Below are 22,393 nucleotides of genomic sequence, written 5' to 3'. Positions count from 1 at the left end.
AAACCATTAAACCATTACCCAAAGTCTATTTTTGGAGCGGGAATGACTCCTGTAGGATGTTAAGGTAGCCTTAAAGAAGTGTTTAGCCTTGCTCCTTCATGGAGAGTAGAGGCTGTGGTCATGTTGAATTCATTACAGTTACAATGGACCCCATTAACAACCAGTATTTCTGACAGAAAAGTTACGTTCTGATCAAATCCCTGGTAGTTTTGATTTAAAGGCTCAAATCTTCTGAAAATTTGGAGGGAAAAATCTTGAAAACCACTGCTGTTGCCGGACATTTTTTAGCTTTACCTATTCTCCTTGTTTCCTGTGCTCTTTGTCCTTAAAACACTGGTCTAGAATCAGATTAACCATCTGCCCTTTCTCCTGTCCAGGGCGAAAAGTCTGATCCTAGAATCAGTGATGCTGCTGCTCTCGCCACCACTTCCCACACACCCCCCTCCACCCCTTTTTTATGCATCATTGCTGAAAGGAAACTGCAGCTCTTGAGTTCAGCTAGACTCAGTTTCCGTATACCTGCACGTTTTCTCTGCCAAATACATTGGAATCACACTGTAACAACAAAGATAATCTAATCACATAATAATATAATCTTGCCTTCGAATGGGTGGTTATCGGCATTGTTTGTTGTTCAGTGAGATGATTCATGTGATCTGGGTTCTTGTGAGTTCCAGTCAGCATCTTTCTGGGTTTCAAGATTACAGCGTATACAATATTTGAGGTGAAATAGTCTTTGGTCAAAATGACCAAGGTTAATACAGTGTATCGGATATTGGGAACAAATCAGTGTTGTGCATTCCTAAACGTGAGAGGTGATCAGTGTTAATCCATGTAAGCTAAATGCATCTTGTAGTGGACAGTAGACGTCCTTGTTTCCTTTGACTCTGTCCTTGGATTAGCATATGTTAATGCTAATGTAAATGAGCTTGCATACCAACACTGATATACATGAATTTTGTGACTAACACACACTCAGATTCAAACTAGCTCTGTTCAGTAAAGGAGAGCTGCAGTTTTTATTGTTATTTATTCATCTGCTGGCATTTTCTGTTGAATCCATCACACGACCCCCCCACCCCCACCCCATTAAAGTCTTTTTACAAATTCACTGTTGTCCCTGATATTACATCTTGCTAAGAGTTCTGCAACCTTAGAAGTCACTCCAGATCTTCATCCTTGTGTGTCTGATATTATCTCTGGTCAGAACTGGCCAGTAAAACTGTGGCTCACTGTTTCTATGATTGAAATGTGGAAAAGGGGATACTTTTATTTTGGTTCTTCACTAATCTGATGTGTTTTCTGGAACAGGTTCATTACCATGAGTTCATTCAAGAGATGGAAACAAGTCTGCGACCCAGAGTGGCTTTCAATTAGCTGCATTCCAGACTGTGTTTATGTAGGATTAGTAGATCTAATGGGATAAATGAAAGGAAAAGGATGAAGGAAGAAGAGGGGGACGGATAACTCAGTTAGGAATGAATGGACGGGCTTGTTTTGGTTCCCGTAGTTAGTAGTCAAAAGCAGTCTAGGCTAATTTATAAAAGAATAGACAGACTGTCTATTTTGCCAGCTGAATGATTGGATGGTAAAGAGATTAATAATCTTTGTTTTTCCCTTGAGACACAGAGTGACTGTGCCACATGTTTGCTATTCAGAGTAACAACACATTAAGGATAAGGACAGACAGGCAGACAGACAGACAGACAGACAGAAAGCCATGGTGTCTCTGCATGAATCCCCTGTTTACCAGTTTGAAGGGCTTATGTTTGAATAAAGGTGTCATGCTAGTTTCTCTGAAATACCCAGACCTATCCATTGAGATTTCTGGGAAAGAGCTCTGACGTGGGTCATCAATGACTGCTAACATCTCCTCGACAAACCCTCTCTCTCTCTCTCTCTTTCCATCATCCAGTTTGGGTAAAATGATTCTTAAAATAGGCCTCTGTTTCTGAGTCTTGAAAAGATCTAGAACAGATATTGCCAATCGATCCTACTCTAAATTTATTTACCTTTGTTTATGTTCTGTTTGTGTATAAAGGATACTACAAACTTTCATTTCGTCATGCGACCCCGTGTTGCGCAAGAACAAATAATTGACAATGAATTCACAAAATTTCTTTATTTTTTCTCTTGTTAGTGTTGTGCAAATGTAGCAAATGGACTCCTAGAGGCACTGATACATTGTAATTTGCTTGTTTTATATTGTGAGAAGATGATGTACACGCTGCATTGAACAGTATAAATCAGAAAATGCAGGGATTTGCTTTCCTGACATTTATGAGTCTGTTTCCACGTGTGGGTGTGCACGCAGCAGCATGTATAGCTGTTCGGCAGTAAGTGTGTGTTTTATGAGAAGCTCAGAGGTTATTATCAAACTCTGTGGCATCATGACATCCAGTCTGTGAGAGTTTGTAATGACCACTGGTCATCCAACATTACCATATTATTACCATAACATTACCCAACTATTATCATGTCGGTCTGGATATTGGCTCCCTCCCCCATGCCCTTGTGTGGGAATAAAAGTAAGTAGGTGTTAAGAAGGAGAAAAGCCCTGCATTTAAATAATGCAAGGGGTTGGATTTGGTGGGGGCACGTTGTTTCAGGTAACAGTTTGCGTTCTTATCAGGCAACTAAACAAAGCAAATAATCTACCAGGATTGTGGTCTTACATATATAAAAATGCCTCATTGTGGTCCATGAAAGTTTGAGTCCGTACCATATTTTTGCCAAATAATGTTGCGTTGTTTTTCCTGGAACTCTTTTCAGTGGTATCCCCAATCCTCAGTATAGGGGTCCCTTTCAAATGAACACGGGTTATTTGTTTTTTAATGCAGTTTTGTTCTCTCCATATATGATTAATTCTTCCATCACTGAAACAGATCCTTTTTAAAAGGTTAAAGTACACTATATTGCTGTTGTTATATAGTCTACTTACTCTTTAACAGTTTGGGCCCCTTAGTTCCAATTAAAAGAAATCTTACTGCTACAACATCCAGTTGCCACACAATAGCGTGCTCCCAACTTTAAGACACTCTGGGGACTCTCCTGTCCTGCTTTAACATGAAAATCCCCTTTTGCACAAAGTGAGGTTCATAAAAAAATGGCTTTCTGAATGTGTTGCAGAAGAACTTGCCTGGTCTGATGACCGGTGTTGCAAATGAATGTGGGCAAATCCCTGCAGACACTTTGTTTTAGCACCATATTATTGTCTGCAGTGTTGGAATGTGAAGTTCAACAGTCACATGTGATTGTGATGTTCAAGTGTCTGCATACTTCCCGTAAGAGAGAGTTTTAAGCACGAGGTAAATGCAACAGTGCTATCTTACCTTGATGTCACTTTTTATATTTTCAGGCATCAAAGCCAAAATCTATGGATTTCTCCAAATGTTCTTCTCTCACAATTATTGGATTTTGAATGTATCTATCTCATGCTCATCGCATTGAGTGTGTGTGTGTGTATGTGTGAGTGAGTGAGTGTGAGAGTGTGTGTGTGCGTGTGACCGCGTGCGTGTGTCCATGTAGAGTCATGCATTGCAGAAGGACACGGTGTTCCTACTGTTCCAGTAGCTGGTGTTCCTGGCTGGCGCCAGTGCAGAGAATAGCCTGGCAAGGAGGTGTAAATTATGGATTAGGTCACTGAGTATTGTGCTTGTGCAGGCAATCAATCTGTATGTGTGTCTATGTGCATGTACATACAGGCACGCACAGTTGTGTGGTTCTGTAGATATGTGCATGTGATTCCCACTATGTATGTCAAAGTATGGAATGCAATGAACATTTAATGGCGTGTGTGTGTGTGTGTGTGTGCGTGCGTGTGACTATGTGGCAGTGTAATGCATCACTAAATGTTACGTATGGCTTACACAGAGAAAATGATGCATTTTAAGTGTTAAGTTTTAACTTAAGCTCACAGCTCGAACTCAAGCAGAGATAACAAAAAAAAAACAAGAAATAAACAGAGGCACAGGGAAGAACTGTAAACTGAAGAACAAATTATAAAAAAAACTGATTCTACATCAAATCAATTTTCATTGTGTAGTTAAAAGATAAAGCTAAGACTTTGGTGACTTTGTTTCCTTAGTGGAAGCTACACCCTCTGGTTTAATCCATCTTCATCTTCTTGATCTCCATGAGAGAGATGGTGGTTTTGCTGAGTTTTTTATATATAGTATAATACTCCGTGTCACCTCATTTCCTTGGATAATTTTGTGATTTGAAGTTTTATGCTTTTTTTATTTTAAATTTTTTATTTATCTTGTACTGCTCTTTTACTATGTGTTCATTAATGTATGTATGTATGTGCATTCTTGTGTTTTGTTTTAGATCGTGAAATTATTTATAATTCTGCTTTATCGTTTAATTATTATTTGTTCCTGCATATTTGATTCTGCAGCCAAATTCAGTAATTGTTTTATCCCTAACACAACTCACTCAAAATCCAGATGAACTTTTCACCTCTTTCAACAATGTCTTTCCACATTCGACCAGATTCCTCCAGTCAGAATCAGAAAACCAAGATTGAACACTTTTCCCTGGCTTTACAGTCACACCCAATTCCTGAATAACACTTCCCATAATTCGAGCGAAAAGGGAAATCAATCAGCACAATCAGTCGCTTGTAACACAGAAAATTTGTATGACAAACTATCAGAAAGGAGTTAAAGTGTAATACATCAACATTCTTACGATGTAATCCTTTGGTTTCAATAATCTCTTCTCTTGCTTCGACAAATGTCAAATGCTGGATGTTACACGACTTTTTAAAACTGGATGTTAAATGGGATATCGTGGTTATTAGTCCGAGCAGCCCCACCATTCTGGTTGAAAACAAGCTTGGTATCCTCTCTCCAAATATTGAGCAGACTGCTAGAAATCTGGGCATATTCCTATTTGAGCAACATCTACTGAAAACCTCAGTGCCCTTGAGGAAACACTTTTGTGCCCCGTAAGAACCAGTCAACTGTCAATATAACCTCCAGTTTCTAACCTGGTCTGGATCATCAGGGCTCGGTCCTGCTGCTGGTTTTACTGACTGAGGGGGATTGGATTCTTGTCTGATTGATTTACCTCGGTATTGATTGGTAGATGACTGATGATGTGCTACATATAGAATGATGTGTGGATTTGTGCACTTTTGTGCATTTGACCTGAATGTCTGTGAGAAAGAACAAGAGGTGTTCACTGCAAAAGGGTCCCTACAGTAATTCCCAAGATCTACTATGAGGTGATGTATGGAGGATCCAGAGACGGAATATGGAAATTTGTTGGGCTGTTAAAGCTGTCTGTCAGGGCTAGAGGATCTCTTCAGCGCTTCCCTCTGTATCAGCTGTCTCATGGGATGGCTCAGTGCCAGCCCCAGATTCATTTCTGTGTTGTTTATTAGAATGATTCATGAGAAAAAACTGTCCTACTTTGTAAGAGGAATAACCCAGCCTGGTGATTACTGCTTCTTTCAAGATGATGGATCAGACAAAACTGTCTTTTTGTTCTTGCTCTGTGGGTGGTAATCTCTAGTCAAGATGATATTTTTAGTCTCATTTGTCCATTTTAAGGATGCTTCTGCTGATGTGATGTGTTTTTTTTCCATTAAACCCACTGCCTGTCAATCACACTCGCTTCTCCCTACCACTCATTTCAGCTTCCTGTCTTCCTCTAGAAAGTCATTGTTCATTGTATGATTTAAATATAAACACGCTCTTTTCTTTTCTCTGCCTTTGCTCTCTTCCTCCACCTCTGCTCCAGGTACTTCAGCGGTTACGTCTGTGCAACGGGGATGAGAGTGCCGCCTTTGGGGAGCTCCTGCGATGGAGACGAGGACAGTGTGAGGGGCGGGGTGACTGGAAGCACCGTCCACCTCAGTCCCCACCCTTGCCCCCCACGCTGCTCTGGACCAACAGGAAGGCCTCTCCGTGATGGGGGTTGTGTGATTCAGTCACATGTAATGGCTATGAAGTTCCTCACCGTTATTCTCTTCAGCCACACTCACAGATGTGCTTTTTTTGTTTGTTTTTTTTTGTTGTTGTTGTTTGTTTGTTTTTTATGTGGACCAAGTAGGGCTGAAGGTCTGCGCCTTTGACCTCAACTGTGGCGGGTTCCCCGACTCTGAAAAAAGCTCTGTTACCACTGACTGGTTTTTTCGATGAAGAATGAATGGAAAGCAGACACAGTAGAGGTGCAAAGGGAGCTGCTTTTTAGTGAACAAAGATAAGAGACAAACTCACCGCAATGTTATTCAGTTCTTCTGACACAAAAGGTATGATGTTCATCAATGGGAGGCTGAATTAAACAGCAGACTAGCAGTGTTTTCATAGTAGTTAGATATTAATTGCCCCTTTAGCTCATCTGTATCCTAGCCTATCATGTTGTACTGCTGAACACAAAGGAGCTCCACCCCAAAACATGGTGCTGATTTTACTTGACGTGCTGTCCTGTGATGTTCCCATGAGTGCTTGTGTGTGCAGCCCCTGATTCTCAGAAGTCTTTGAAGTTTACAGGTAAACCAACGCCTTTGGTCGCCTCCGGTTTTTAGCATCAGTGTGCTGGCTTAGTCATGGGATCTTTTCAGGTATACAGCTCTCACTTAGCCTCTCATGTTTGGGCTCGAAGTGCTACTGCAGCCCTGGGAACAAGCGACCAGGGGTCAGGGTAACCTCAGCATAATATCCTAAGGTGCACTTTTCTTCCCCATTGTTACCACCAGCCTTTGAGGTACAAAGACCTCTGGCCAAAATGCAACCTACTGCACTAACCTTTACTAGGACAAGGGGATCCAACGAAAAACCTTTGGTTTAATCTTTAAAGGTAGAGCTAAAATAACTTAAGCTGACAGGTATATGATTCATGATCTGAATATGAAACTCTGTGCCAAAGTGACAAAACAAAGATATGTCTGAACCAACAAGTATAGTTATAAAAACTGATGCATACTGTAGTCCCCATATACTCATATGTACAGACTGACAAATGACCAAATCAAAGCTGTTTCGGTGGTGATTCGTTTTCTAAATAGATCAAAAGAACATGTCGGGGGGCTGACAGTCTACACTTGAAAAACGCAGACTTTTACTCTCATTTTGTCTCATCAACACCTGAACAGTTTGACGTGTTTGGTGTTGTTGGGGAGACTGTGCAGAGCTCAGGAACTCACGCACAGATGAACTCTTTTCTTCTTGTACAGCTTACTCCACCATGGATGGGTGTGCCTGCCCTGCATCCTCCCACCATCTGCTTCCCCCACTTGACCCAAACAAACAGACCCCTTTTCCCCATTTGGTCTCTGACCCTGCCCCCACCTTCCTAATGGATCAAGCCAGCTCCACGGGTGTCTCCATGGTAACCACTCTGTAAATAGTGACCAGTGTTGTGTGTTCTGGCTCTTACTATAACAGAGAAGCACACAGATTGAACTGAAAGACAGGGAAGAGATGAGATAATATTATCCATGATGTGAAACTGAGATTTAAGAATGTCTTGGGTTAGATGCAATGAGGTAAAGAGAAGAGGTTTATTTTAAAATGTGAATATCTTTTTTCAGGATGATTGTCTATGGCTATGAAATTCTTTATTTAACAATATTTGTTTTTGTTCCCTGTTGACCCTGTTGTTCTGCTCCTACAATGCAAGGCGAATGTTTTCACTGTAAATGGATGTTTAATTGCACAATATTTATGTAGTGTCGTGTTGACTTCTGTAATGGGCTGGGTGTGTCTCGACAAGCTGTTTGATCTTTGAAAATCGCTCTGAATTGTTGGAGCCACAAAGTATCAATAGCTCTAATTGATTTCTCATTCCCACTGATCACCCACAATGTGTCTGATTGATTCAGCCTTACGAATTAGCAGCACCATCACAGGATCGATCTCTGTGGCTGTCTGTGCGTGAAGCTGCACAAATATCCAAGAGCAATCAGTGGAGGACACTGATACTCAAAACAGAGATGGCAAATCCGCTGAGCTGCATTTTTTTGACTGACTGGCTGAATGTATAAATGCACAAATTTCTTTTACTGCCTGTGCACATCAACGAAACCCTGTGTATGTTACTACTAGAACATGCGCCTGTATCTAAACAGTGTACCTGACTGCTTAATGTAATTATTGTCTTCAGAAGTTATGTATGCAATCCATGATTTTTTCTTTTTAAGTTGATAACAAAGCAGCATTTCTGATAAGGTATTGATTTGCTCCATGATTCACACCTGCTGTGATTGAGGTTGCATGAATAGTACTGCATTGCAGAGCTATGTCGGACATTTTCATCATAGTGCGATTCGGCTTACTCGCACGAGGGTTTAATTCTATCTGTGATCAAACGAAATAAAAAGGAACCAAGATCAGGCTAGTCAACCATGCCAATGAACAAGAATTTATAGCCTCTGGACTGGTCCTTTGTTATGGCCAGGGTTCTGTTTAGTCATGAGCTTTATGGCTTTGTGTATTACCATGTTTACTGAAATTATTAAATGGGATTTTTTTGTTTTTTAATTGTCTTTAAAAGCATATCAGTGCTTTTCACCATGCATGAACACATGTTGGGCCTGCCCCCAATAATGTGCTCAGATTTTTAAAAAAGCTGTCTAATACGAAGAACTGCTTCCCACTGCACTGTGAATCACTGCACTGTCCTGTCTGTCACCTAAACGTTCATCATCAGTTTACATCAACCTTTACACACACACATCAGCACCGTCATATACCGTCCCTGATGACCTAGCTCAGTCTGTCATAAGCGTTACCGGTCTCCGGCAGCCAGATTACTGCCAGTCATCGTTGTTTGTCAGGAATCTGAAAATCATCTGCTCCGAGATCAGCTCCCTGGTGCTATAGCCAGTGCAGAATGGCCATTTTATTGTTCCCCAGTCCATGTATAGTTGTCCAGAGAGGCACAATATTTTAGCACCCAAAAAGGGTATTTCACTGCCTTTCATAGTGTTGTTTTTTTATTGTAGTCTTTCTTTTGTACATGACATACAGTATATTTTAACCTGCATACATATGTGTTTGTGGAAAGAAAAAAGATTGTGATATTTCATAATAATTATCTCCCCAATGTTTTATAAGTACTGTACCTGTACAGCAATAAAGCACAAATGTGTCAATGCCTTGTGTATGGGTGTGTGTGCGTGCACATGTGTGAATAGTGCATGTCTATTGTAGGACTCAGATGTAGTAAGAAAGGCAGACATATATACTAAAATATATGTGTAAGTATACTAAGACTTAGCTGGATAGGTTAGGGTCGACACTTGGTTGTTTTCCTCCATGCTGCCTGGTCGAGGATGTGTGTGTGAAGCATCCACCTTTTAGAATTTGTGGTTTCTTTGCAGCAACATCCACATTTGAAGCTCTTTCTACTGTGTTTCCCTGCTTTGTGGAACAGAATCAGAATCGGATTTATTGGCCACTCATTTATTTATATATTTATTTTGTTCCTCTCAGTGTTGCAACAGACAAGCTGCAGAACAAAAACAACAAAGTAAAGCCAAATCAGTTTCATTTATATATCCCTCAGTGTGCTTCACAATCTGTACAGCAAATTACATCCTCTATCCTTAACCCCCTGGCTGAAATGAGGAACAAGCGACTTTGCTCCGGGCATATCCGGCACCTGAGGCAAGCTTCCCCTGGTCGATACAGCTAGAGACTTTCAAAAGCTAACTCGGTTTTAGTTGTTTCTCTAATGTTACCGACCCCAGCTTTTAGTTTGTCTGAACTTCCATAAATCACAGAGTGAAGACTGGCATGAGGAGTCATTAAATGTTTTATAAGAGAGAGGGAGAGGCAGCATAACATGCTGGAATAGATGAGTAACACAGGTGCTGCATGTAAATGTCTAGTTGTTTCTAACCATGATCAATTTTTCTGGCTTAATTTTTTCAGGCTTTTGATACGTGTCAGTATTTCTGCCTCTGATGCAATACAGTGTGTGTGAATTCAATTTGTGGTGCTGCACTCCATACTACTAGAAGCGAGTGAGACAATATGTTTTGATGTAATTTAGGTGAACCGACCTGTTAAGAGGTTAATTTTGTTTGCGGGGCTCAAATACAATGCGGATTTGAAGTGACATTTCTCAGGATGAGAGGCTGCCCTTGCAGGTATTTACTAACCTGCAGCGGTTTCTGTTCAGAATCAGGTCACAACAAGCACAAGTCATGTCACCTGGAACAATTGAACAGTGTCTTCCCACATTAATTATCTGCTATAGTAACTTGCAGGAATGTTTCCAACAAGCAGTCATCACTGGAAGGCACCTCAGAGTGTGGGAGCCCGTGTTTGAATTTTATGTGTCAGTGCGTGTCACAGTAAACAGCTTCTACCAGAGCGTGCTGACTTGTACACAGTTTAAGCTCTGAGGTTTCAAAAAACAAACTTGGGTTTTGCCCTGAAAGACAGTTTGCTTGCTGTCATGAAGTTAACAAGATTCACTGTCATATTTACATTGCTAAGAAAAGAGAACAAGAGTCTTTCATGAAAGTACTTCCTGTTTTAAGTCAAATGTAAAGAGTGCCAGTTTGATTTTATTTATTTTATTTTTTTCGACTTTAGGGTCACTGTTAACAGGGTAGTAAGTAAACAATGTAATACTGACAAATCAAGGACACGCAGCGGGGAGGAAGTGAAAAACATAACTTACTTGAACAAAGGTCACGCATTCTTCAAGGACATACCTGATTTGCATATTGTTTTTGGGTTGTCTGAATATAATAACAAAACCGGATGGTTTAAATAATATTGTGGCAGCTACTTTTTCCTATGTTTCACCTTGCATGCATTCTCACTTGTAAACAAAATTTGTTAATCATCTGCCACACGGTTACACAATATGTTGAATCATCTGGTAACTTTGGGGATTGTGGTGTGACTAAATCTGAATTTACAAATGGCCTTTTTTTATGCAATCGACTCTTTCTCCCCTCTCTTGAAATTGTCTTCAAAATGATTTGAAACTGAGGTTTTTGGTCTGTCCTGTATAATGGTGAATGAGTCAGTTGGCACTTCGTCTGTAGGATATTCTTAGTAAAAATCCTCCTTGCTCTGTGTTTCCTTATTGTTGCCTCTGACTTTTTCATGATGCCTTCTTGGCAGGCAGATTTCCCTTGAAGAAGAGATTATTAATCAAAATGGGCCTAACCTGGTCTAAAATGAATTTAAAAAACACTTAATACTTAAATAAAATATCACAAGCCTGTGCTGGAGCAGTTTGGTGTGTGGTGATTAGCACTGTCGCCTCATAGCAAGAGGGTTCCAGGTTTGAATCCCGGTCTGGGCCCTTCAGTGCAGAGTTAGCATGTTCTCCCTGTGCCTGCGTGGGTTTTACTCCGAGTCCTCTAATCATATTAGGTTTTTTACTTAATGTTCTACTACTGCACCACCATGAGTAACTCGATTTCAATCCTCTGTATGTGCTGCACATATGGCAGAACTGACAATAAAGTTGACATTGACTTTGATTTTAGCTGGCTACTCTAAATTGCCCCCAGGTGTGAGCATGTGTTTGTCTTTGATTTTTCCTGGTCATATCCCAACTGAATTCTTTCACAATTTATCTTTCAGATCAAATCAGATCAGACCTTTTTTTTTTTTTTAACCACAGGGAACTTCATTTGTGTATAGGCACTGGAGCAAACACAAATACAACAGACAACATTCACAGAATAGACACCAGCAAATACAGCTTGAGACACTTAAAAACACTGTCGCCTCACAGCAAGAGGGTTCCAGGTTCGAATCCCGATCTGGGCCCTTCTGTGCACGTTCTCCCTGTGCCTGCGTGGGTTTTCTCCAGGTACTCCGGTTTTCTTCCACAAACCCCAAAAACATGCACATTAGGTTGGATTATGCAGGATTAATTGGCTACTCTACATTGCCCCTAGGTGTGAGTGTGTGCGCCCTATGCGGTTGTCTGTCTTTGTGAGTCAGCCCTGCGACTGACTGGTGACCAGTCCAGGGTGTATCCTGCCTCTCACCCACAGTGAGCTGGGATAGGCTCCAGCCCCCCTGTGACCCTGACGGATAAGCGGTATAGAAAATGAATGGATGGAGGCTTAAGTATGCTTAACAAGTGTCCATAGATAAATAGCTCAGGAATTAATGAGACTTATGGATATGGTACAATGTTTGAAGAAGACCCTGTGTGTTTTTCTCCCTTAAAAAGATTATCACCATCAGTGTGTGTATTCTGCTGATCTCAGTTTAAAGCCTTGGTAAAGGTATTTAATTACTTTTTTTAAACTGCAATTTACTGTGCTACAGTCCAGTGTCAAAACAGCAAAGGTGATGGTGTTCACTCACAGGTATTGACTCTCAATCTAAATCCAAACCACCACAGTAAGACAGTTGTTTCTTAATTTACACTACCAGAAGTAGCAGCAGGACCACTCGGTCATTTATTTTGGGTTGAAAAGGTCCACCAGCACACACAGAGAGAGAGAGAGAGAGAGAGAGAGAGAGAGAGAGAGAGAGAGAGAGAGAGAGAGAGAGAGAGAGAGAGAGAGAGAAAGGGTAAATGGCCAAGAGGTAATTTGCACCAAGCTGCCTGCTGATGATACACCAATAAGCCCTGAATCAAACACACAGAGCTTTCCTCTCAGACTTCCATTTAGAACGTTGGCCATGGTCACCTTTGCCATACATCCTTACTTCCTCCTGGTTCTCTTTGGTCTCCCTCAGGGCTACTTTAGGGAGCAGTTTGTACCCAGGTGTGTACCATGTCTATGAATAGCATTTTGTATGTTTCAAGGTTGGATAGTCAAGACGATAGCAGCAAAAAGCTGAATGAGAAGGTGCAGCTGGTGGCTGACAACCTGACACCTTTCAGTGGTATAGCAGAGAACATGAGCACCACCCTTTGAATCGACCGTTAACTGACCCCTCCCCAACACAGCCATCGTCCATTAGCTGTAAAAGTTAACATGTCCAGCTAACTATTAAGGCTAAATGGACAAAGGACCTGTTCACAACTAGAATGAGCTGTTGTTTTTTCAAAAATAAGACTTTAATTGTCATAAAGCAGCCCACTAATGTTCTGTTTATTTTCAGTGCCTCTGCAGCTTCACTTTAGTGACAAGCTGAGGTTAGCTTGACTTTTTTAAGTCAACTAACCCTAATTTTTCAATCTATGACAATTGCTTGATGTTACATTTATCCATTCAGCACAGCTTGCTAGTTTTTCTCATCAAGTGAGCAAAGACAACAATTATAGAGTACACAATATGGAGCAGGCCTGCAATGCACGGTGGTCAAACCAAATGGTAATTGAACTTAATACTGTTTCGAAACATGAAAAATAAAGCATACATTTAATTTCTATGTTGTTGTTCTATGTTCTTTATATTTATATAGTATTTATTAGGATAATGTTTTTTCATATCATAGCCATGCTGCAGCAGGCCTTTTTCACATTATGACAGGTCACAGTGGAAAAGTCACACATCGAAATAGTAAAATTAATTAAGACTGAATTCATTTCAGTTTCAGTTTTAGGGTCCTGGTATTATTCATGCTGACTTCCTGTCACAGTTATGGCTCACAGGGACGCTTAAATAAAACAGAACTATTAGCCTAACAGCTGTGCATTTTTTTTCTTTACTGTATCAGGTCAAAATATGAAAAATTCTGGAAAAAAAAAATTCTGATCTTTTCTTGTTGTGTCTTAACACGGTGAGGATGCTGATGATTTGCTGATGACCACAAAGAATAGTATAGATGATAGCATGTTCAAAAGAAGAAACAAGTCTGTTTTTGTCTACAAACTAAAAAACGCTTTCAAACCCTGTGAATTTTGAGCAGTAAATCACTGCAAACTGCGTGTGTGTCCTGCTCTACCTAACAGTTACTCGGGGAACGTGAAATCACACCATGTCTCTGCTGGTTCTTGTTGTCCACTTGCAGATGAGCACAAACAGGTGAGGGCAAGAACATGTGACTTGGCTGCATTCTCACAAACACAAAGTTCCTATTCAGAGTATCTTGAAGTCTTGCCATTCTGAAAACAACAAACTTATGTATCCAGCCAGTATTTGCATAAAATGTTTTCATCATCTCATGCTGGATCAAACCAGATTGTTATTGTTCCCAGGAAGAAATGTTGCTCAACATGGTGGGTGGGGGTGTTGGCAAAGAGGGAACTACTGTTTGTGGCTTGCACAATGAGAGGGAAGAGGCAAGGTATTGATCATATATGCTTGTTGTGGTCTCAAACAAACCACCTTTATGAACTCACCAGAGACATACTGACATACAGTACTGTTTGTCCTTGTGTCTATAGGTTTGTGTGCTCGACAAAGAGAGAATAGCAAGACAGAGGAGGCAGATGAGATATTTCAAAGGCTATGAAACACAGGAGTAAACATGATTCCTGCCACTATTGATTATTTGAGCAGTGGCAGGAGGGTTTGTAGGTTTATGTTGACTTATAAACAGCCTGGGGACTGGCTTGCTCCAGTCTGATCAATGCTGGCACAGGTTACAAGGGCTGTTCCCTTAGCTGTGAGCCTTCACCGGCTTTATGATAGCCAAAGGTTTAGGGTTGTGCTTGTAACACACATGAACCTGGAAAGGAGGAAGCTATTTTTCAGGCATTTAAAATCCCCTCAATATCCATCCTTCAACCCCACTTTACTGCCTACCCTAACCTCATGATCCCTTTGTCTCCTCCTTTCGCCCTCTTCGCTCTTCCTCCTCCCCCACCCCGTTTTCTCAGTCCTCCTTTGACCCCTCTGTTGTTCTCTCTTCACCTCTGCAGCCATTTCTCGCAATGGCACGTACTTACGCATACTGTGCTCCCAGAGTGTGAAAATCAATAACATCATCTCAACACTGTCTCAATTTTCAATTAACGACTTTGAGGTCCATCTCTCCAGACGCATCCATCATTTCAGATCAGCCATCAAAACATTAGATTAGACACAAACTCTCACAAACCGAGACTCACAGAACCAACACGCTATGTGCACGACACCACTCTACAGCCCTGGCGTAAAAATACTCAAATCATGTTCTTAAAGCTGTGCATTTTATAGGTGTGCAGTGGAACGTAAAGAAAAATCCAACTCTGCAGCTCTAAGCTCTCAGCTCCAAGTGCTGTCATTGTTGGTTTATTTCCTTATTTCCAACCACAGATATTTTCAGGGGGAAAAAAGAAGCTGTGATAAACTGAGAGAACACTACTTACCCAGCACCAAACAACAGGCAAACAGCACAGCAAAACAATTGAGACCAGGTTAGAAGAGCCAGATACTTTTCTCAGACGTTATTCAAGACTTCGATTTGCCAGGTGGCCAGATAATAGGATGTGTTTTCATCTTGCTCTGTTGCCTTTAAGTAAACAAAAACAAAACTAAAAGTTTTGCGTTAAGTATCAAATGTAATGTCAGTGTGGTCATTCCCTTTAACCAAATTGAATTAACAATGTAAGGTGGTGGTAAGGGAGGGGGTTCAGTTGTAGGTACTAGAAGTACTTTATGCACTGCTGGGTAGTTTGAGCTTTCATGAAGTACACATATATTGTTAGCCTTAAGTCCATGCATATAGGACTTTATATGATTATTTTCTCATTCTTTCCTCAGTTATTCTAATAACGTGAATTATAGCTGGTAAAACAATAAAACAACTCAGGAGAAAATTATTGCAGTCTATGTAGAGGATTCAACAATATATATTTGTTTTAGACTTTTATTTCATTTAGTGCTAACTGGGTCAGCTGCTGAACGACAGTGTGTCACTGCTGCAGCAACAGCAGTTCCTCAGCTAGGCTGGATGTTCGACCAACATTTAATCCAGGGTCTGTCTCATCAGTCCCCATGCAGAGGTAGGTGTTGTGTCTATATAGCTCAACAAAAGTGTATGCACTCTCAGCATGACCAGCATGGAAATTCTTACCTCCATCAGGAACATCATAAACAACCATTAGACTGGCTAGTTATCTGTGTCCTGATGTGGAACCACAATGATCCCATGCTCGTATGCTTTTAGTAAAGAAAAACAAAGTGATAAATCATTGACAGCAGGTCTGAAACATAAGATGAATCCTGTCTACTCCACCCTCCTTGAATCCAGCCAGCAGACACTGAAATCATCCTCATCCTCCACTCATCTTTACCTTCTAGTCAGCAGATCAGCAGACAAAGAGGCAGTCTTTGATGATAAAGCTAATTACCACAGCAATTAACAAGCCTTTGTATTGCTGACAAGGTCAGACAGACCGAGACATATTTTTTCACTCATGTAGACAGGGACATGCACCTACACACATAAACGTCTGTCAGGTAAGGTACTCATAGGGCCTCATTTGGAAATAATAATTAGGTGTAACTGTGTCTCTAATGTGGCTAAAGACACACAGACCTGAAGTGCAGGTTTCATAAATATTTTAGGAGAAACTGAAAAAGAATTAAAGAAAACACAGACCTCTACCACTAATCTTATTGTTATCGTTTGCACTCATGTGTTCTGTTCTGCAAGAGTTAATGCCCCATGATGGTGTCCATTATCAGAAATTAATTAATTATTGTCCCATAAGGTTTCTATGACGTGAAAATGTTCATTACTCCAGTAAATAGGATGAACCTTGGATATGACTGGGCAACGGGACATATTTCTAGTCAGCACAGTTCTGGTTCATCTGTGAACCCGAAAGCTAAAGTTATTTTAGGTTATTCAATGTCAATGACTGTAAATTTGTCTCTGTAAATATAATTCGATATTATATATAACAAGTCTAGCCAGCTATAGAGACATGATGACTATTTTTATGAACAAATAATAGTCCATGTGTACTGCCTGAAGTAAAATTGAATAGCAAATCAACTTAGAACAGACATTTCCACTTAAACTATGGAAACTATGTAGAAGGAGTCCATTACTTCCTGGTTATGTAAGTAGCCAGTCAGAATCGAGTATTCACCCAGACCACTGTATAAATAGCGTCATAATGGTCAGGATATAGTATCAGGTGTTTTTCCTGCCAATTGCTCTCCCACAGAGACATCAAGGAAACTGACAAATTAAGCAAACGTAGAATTCCTGTGAAATCTGGGAATATTCAATAACCTCTGTATCGTTTCCTTGGCAACGGGAGGCCTCATCAGTGCAGCGTAGCCATTGTGTTCCCTCGGGCCATCTCTCCAAGGATCTCTTTTTGCTGTGTGTCGTGCTTACATTAACAATCCATGTCACTCCCCAAAAGCAAACACATGGCACCCTATACAGTATTTCTGCTGAGGAGGGATGTGGAAGGAAGTTCCACTTTCCAGCTCACACATGTACTCAGTGAGGGTTTGTGAAAATACCAATCGACTCCATGGATCTGTGCATTTGGAAGTGAAATTAATCATACGTTCCATGAATTCAGAAGACAGACGTTGGTGCAGTGGAAACTGGAATAAGCAAATATCAGCCGTTTCTCCATTTCGTCCCGTGGGCTTTGCCTTCACGTGGTGGCCAAGCTTTTTTCCTTCATTTGTCTCTGCTGTCAGCAATAAAATGAAAGTTAGAGAAAACCCCAGACAATTTATACACTTAATCTGAGGGAGACACGGTGAAAAAAAAGAAACGCAGTACCATTTTCTTTTGATCCTACATACATAGACCTGTGTTTACTTAAAAAGGGGAGTTCCCCTCATGTCTACCCTCCCCCCAAGTGTGAGTGTCAATCAGCACTTTTTTAATTAAGCATTGGTTAACTTTCTAATCAACCATTGGCCAACCAATTAAATCTCATAATTGCCCTACTTAAGAGGTATAAGTAATTTAATTACCATGGCTGGCTCCTCTTCATGGGTGAAAGAGAAGCTGCTGAATGGTGCCACAATGAGCCGCTCGGTCCATCCTAATTTAACCACGAGTCTGCCGCAGGACATCCACATTTATTGTCTGTCAAGAAAATTAAGGGTTAAGACGTGACAAGCACACAAAGACACATGAGTACACACCCACGCATACATACAAATCAGTATTTTCGGTTGATGGTGAAAGTGGGAGACACTATATTCATGTATCCAATTTGAAGGTATAGCTTTCAACAAGTGCCACATGTAGGGAGCACTGTGGGTGATGTGGTTTTAGTAGTAGGTTAAACTTTGTTATTAGGTAGAATTAACAGAATGGGAGTCCTGTTTTGGTAATAAGGAAGATGTTGGTTTGTTTTTATTTGATCCACATTCATTGATTGTGGCTTTTAGTTCAATTTTGCTAAACTTTTTCCTTCATTAGTTAATTTAACAGTAAAGAGTGAGAGGAAACATGGGGAGATGCAGAGACAGACCATGTGTTGGCATGTAACAAACAATTTGAACTGGGAATGTTGCAGTTACATCATGGACTGCAAGGCCACTACAACAGACATTTATTCATTTCATGTAATTGTGTAATTTAATGTGTTCATAAGACTAAGAACAAACACATTCAGAACCACTGCAGTATACGTTCACAAATCCCTCAACACGTTCAGAGTATTGGCACAACATTTGCATGCAAAACAGCATTGCAGGCATGCAGATAAATGTGTTATTCCTTGTTCATGTGTGTCATGCAGTTTTCAATCCATTCACTGTTTTTGTGCGTGGGGTGTGTTTGAGCTCTGGCATCATTCAAGTCCTCCCAGTTGATGGCTCTCATCTCCTCATCAATAGAGTGGTGTGATCCCAATCAGCATATCCCTCTTCTATTGCAAATGGGCAGGTGACACACACACACACACACTCAATCCTCTGTCATCTGATGTCAGTCACATTGTGATGCCTGCTCTTTAGGATACTGGTATTGGAACAAAGCATTAGGATTAGATCTGGTGTTGGATTTGCGGTATTATCTACATACAACGATTATTGCAATACATAACACAGCACATGGATGAATCCACTGATGCAAAGCATTGATGAGTGTGTTAGAATTAAACTGTCGTGCCTTACATCACTGGCTCTACACATGGAGGTTGCAACCCATCTGGTGGGGACACAAGATGGGGTGTGGGAGAAGAATAAATATGTGAAAAACGCATTGCATGTCTACAGGAAATGTACAGTCGTTTTATGACCTTTCAGTGATTTACTCCCTGTTAATTTGGAATATTTCTAATCTGCAACCCCAGGCTTCCTATTATGTGTGAAATAGCTCAGAAAGTGACAATAAAATACTTGTTAAACATCACAGTTGGCAGTTCTGTGCATGTTCACTTGCAATGGCAATTAGCATGAGTGTCTCTTTGTTTCTAGATGCTGCAAGCCAGACATTTTGACAGCTTCTGCTCCACAGTACATAAGACAGGACATCTAACAGCATTTCAGTGAATACAACTATGGGCTCAGTCAACTGCCATGACTTGCTTTGCCATGGTTACCTTTAAAGTCAAGTGTCAAGTGGTAAGAGCAGCACCATTGTGTTATTGGTGTAATGGTAAAAGGGAACACAAAAGGGAAGTACAGAAGCAATGACAGTTAGGGAAGCTAAACTGTGCAACTTGGTGATGGTCACAATTTAACTCATTGCACCCCTCCTGCTTTCACTGACACCATAACTCCTCCAAACTAAATGACAAAATATGTTATTATAATATATCATTTCTTTCCAAAACTACCTGATTTTACACACCCGTTGTCAGGATATCGTTCTTTAGTGCTTCCAAAAAACATTACAGAAGACGATTACAAAAAAGATTCATTTGACCATTAGCCTTCATTAACCAAGCCAAGAAAACAAAAACTGAAACAATAAACAAACAGCAGTCTCCCATGTCAAGACTTAGTACTTTATGAAGGAAGTTCAAATTTCCCTCAGAGTTGCAAGAATAATAGAAATTATTGTTTCATTGATATTATGAGATAACATCTTATTCTTATTAACGTTGAACTGACTTATACCAGTGTTATATTATTTCGAAATATTACAACTTTTTTTCCAAGTTAAGGGAGGCTCAAATTAAATATTAATCAAAATGTGGAGGTCTAGATCTTTTTTCTTTTCTTTTTTATTTAAATGAACCATGAGGTTCAGCCCCACTGCCAACATCAGTCATTTTCATTTACTGGTAGTCCCTAAGATGTATGGTCCATAAGAGTAATGACAAACCAGAAGAACAACTTAGACGGTGTTTTTTTTTTTTTTTTTTACTTATATCTAAGTGATTATATCATTCATGCTGAAGATAATGAGCTGACAAACAGTAACTTTAAATGCGGTTAACAGCATGGCTATGGCTGCGTGCTGACACTCAGGGGCACACACTTGTAGAGCTTCAACACAGGTACCCACAGAGTGAGAGCATCCCTCCCTCTAGGGTTTCAGCAGAATTTGTGTAGTTGTAGTTATGTGTTGCACAGTATACACTACTGAGTTTGACAGCCATATTAGGAGTTGTGTCCAGTCTCTGCAGGCATTGGACCATAACTTTCAAAGTGCTGCAAACTAGTCGTTAACCAATTATAAATGATCTGTTTATACTTAGTCAGGTACGGTAATGGTATTTATGGCATGTGTATTTTGATCAATGATAAACAAAGAGACATCTACGCAAATGATAGAAAAATTATGGACAAAGGCATGTTTGTGGGCAAGAGAGCTGTTTTTTCATTGCAGCCTGAAATGTAAAGCATTTTACCCACATTATTGTGATGGGGCATTTCTGGAGAAAAGGCACTGACTATTTGTAAGTTTTGTTTTCTTGGTTTGCACAAAATGCAAAAGAGGCAGTCGCCACATCTGTATTTTGTTTCAAGTAGTATGATTTGAGTCTGTTTTCATGTTTGTAAATATTGACTTGAGCACCGAGAATAAGTACATGGGCATATGTTGCTTCCTTTACTCCCAGAGTTATGTGAGTCGTAAAACTTACGCAAATCAAATGTGTAAAAAAGCAAGCCCAAAGTTCTCTGGCTAAGCCTCTTCAGGAGCTGCTTAGAATTGGACATTTGAACTACGTCCATTATTACATACACATTTATGAATTAATTCTGACAGCAAACAAGCACCTGCGTCAGAAATGTGCGGTTATATTGTTCAGTTACTTGAAATGAATGCGCAAATGCCAGTCATTCAGACGTGAAACATCCTGTCCTGGAGGCTTAAATGTGCATGAAGAGAGAGCGACCGACAGAGAGGATGGCGGTCAGGTTAGTGTTTGCTGGCTTCTGACTGACTCCGCTGAAGTGTGTATGCAGTGCTAACAGAGGCCTGCTCTAAGCCAGGAGTGCCCCACCCATCCATTCAACAGCTCTTCCAACTTCAACTGCATAACCCTCATGTCTGCAATAGTCTCAACTCGCATGTGCTCTAAAAACAGTTTCTGGGCCTAAAGCCAGAATTCCTAAAAGCATTAAAATGTTTGCTGTGTTTGCATGCAGTCCTCTGTGTTTACCTACAGCTGCTCTCAAACTGACGCTTCATTACGTAAATGTGGTGGCACTTGTACACAGCGATCTCATGTTTGAATAAGCATGAGAGTAATTTTTCCGTATAGTGACAGTGAGATAAAATTTCACCCTTGGGACAGTACATGGATAGCAGTCTTATGTCTGTACCCCTGCATGAACGGAAGACACAGCTAGACATTCAGATTTAAATTTGGTAACGCAGTAATCATCAAAAGTTTAACAGCAAACGTCTGAAATAATATCTGAATCATGCAATATGAAATGGTAAAAAGTCTGACTGCCACTGACGGATAGTCAAGTCCATCGCCGTCCTCAGCCACTAATCATGGCAACAAAAAAACATGTCCCAGCTCATTGCTCCTTAGCATCACCTGGAAACTGTCTTTGATACCCTGTTGTGTTTTGTATGACTTGTATATTCCTTATTTGCAGTGTGTTTCAGTATTTGGTTGTGTTTTCTCTCTTTGCAGTGCAGTTTGTCCTATATGTGACACATAGTCATTTTTACACAGGAATTGTGCTTTACCACCGCAGTCAATTGCAAGCGCTGCAAGTGGTGGTAGCATAATGCCGTCCCAGTGTGTGATCTGCAAGCAAACCTGACATGACGCGTAACACAGCAGCGTTGTGTCTACTGTGACATTTTACATATACATCAAGCTGTGAATTCTAAACAATGAAATAAGTTGACATTTTGTGGAAATCAGTGTGAAAGAGACTATTTTTGAAAATCCCAACGCCATTACTTTTCCAGATAGATGACTCCGGCAGTTTTACACATTTCCTTTTTGTTTCTCCATCTCCCATATGAGTAGCGACACACACACTTAGCATTCACAAGGAGAAACTCATCCCAACTCTTTTTGCTGCACAAATGGCTGACATGAAACTAGTAGGTCACCTTGCTCTGCTTGGTTAAGGTGTTGAGAAGCAATCAAACTTTTATTTGCCACTGTGCCTGGGGGCTCATCCTTCCCAGGCTGGGAACAGTACGTTACCTAGCTGAAGGCAGGTTTAATT

General features: G+C 40.5%; 1 protein-coding gene across 7 annotated transcripts in view; it reads left to right on the top strand.

Moving 5' to 3' along the window:
- Positions 1 to 9,112, top strand: part of myo16 (myosin XVI) — a 102,007-nt gene extending 92,895 nt beyond the window's left edge. For 5 of the 7 annotated variants that reach the window (XM_046403291.1, XM_046403288.1, XM_046403290.1 and 2 more), the window contains exon 35: positions 5,749 to 9,112. In XM_046403291.1, coding sequence (XP_046259247.1) covers positions 5,749 to 5,919 — 171 coding nt within the window. In that variant the 3' untranslated portion in view covers positions 5,920 to 9,112. Of the gene's footprint in view, positions 1 to 377; positions 1,701 to 5,748 lie in introns of those variants that run through there. The other 2 variants (XR_006844640.1, XR_006844639.1) reach the window with 2 other exon arrangements.
- Positions 9,113 to 22,393: the final 13,281 nt, after the last annotated feature.

The sequence above is a fragment of the Scatophagus argus genome, chromosome 11 (genome assembly GCF_020382885.2).
Source record: "Scatophagus argus isolate fScaArg1 chromosome 11, fScaArg1.pri, whole genome shotgun sequence".
Classification (NCBI taxonomy): Eukaryota; Metazoa; Chordata; class Actinopteri; family Scatophagidae; genus Scatophagus; species Scatophagus argus.
The sequence above is the reverse complement of the archived record's forward strand: the minus strand, read 5'-3'. Positions and strand labels throughout refer to the sequence as shown.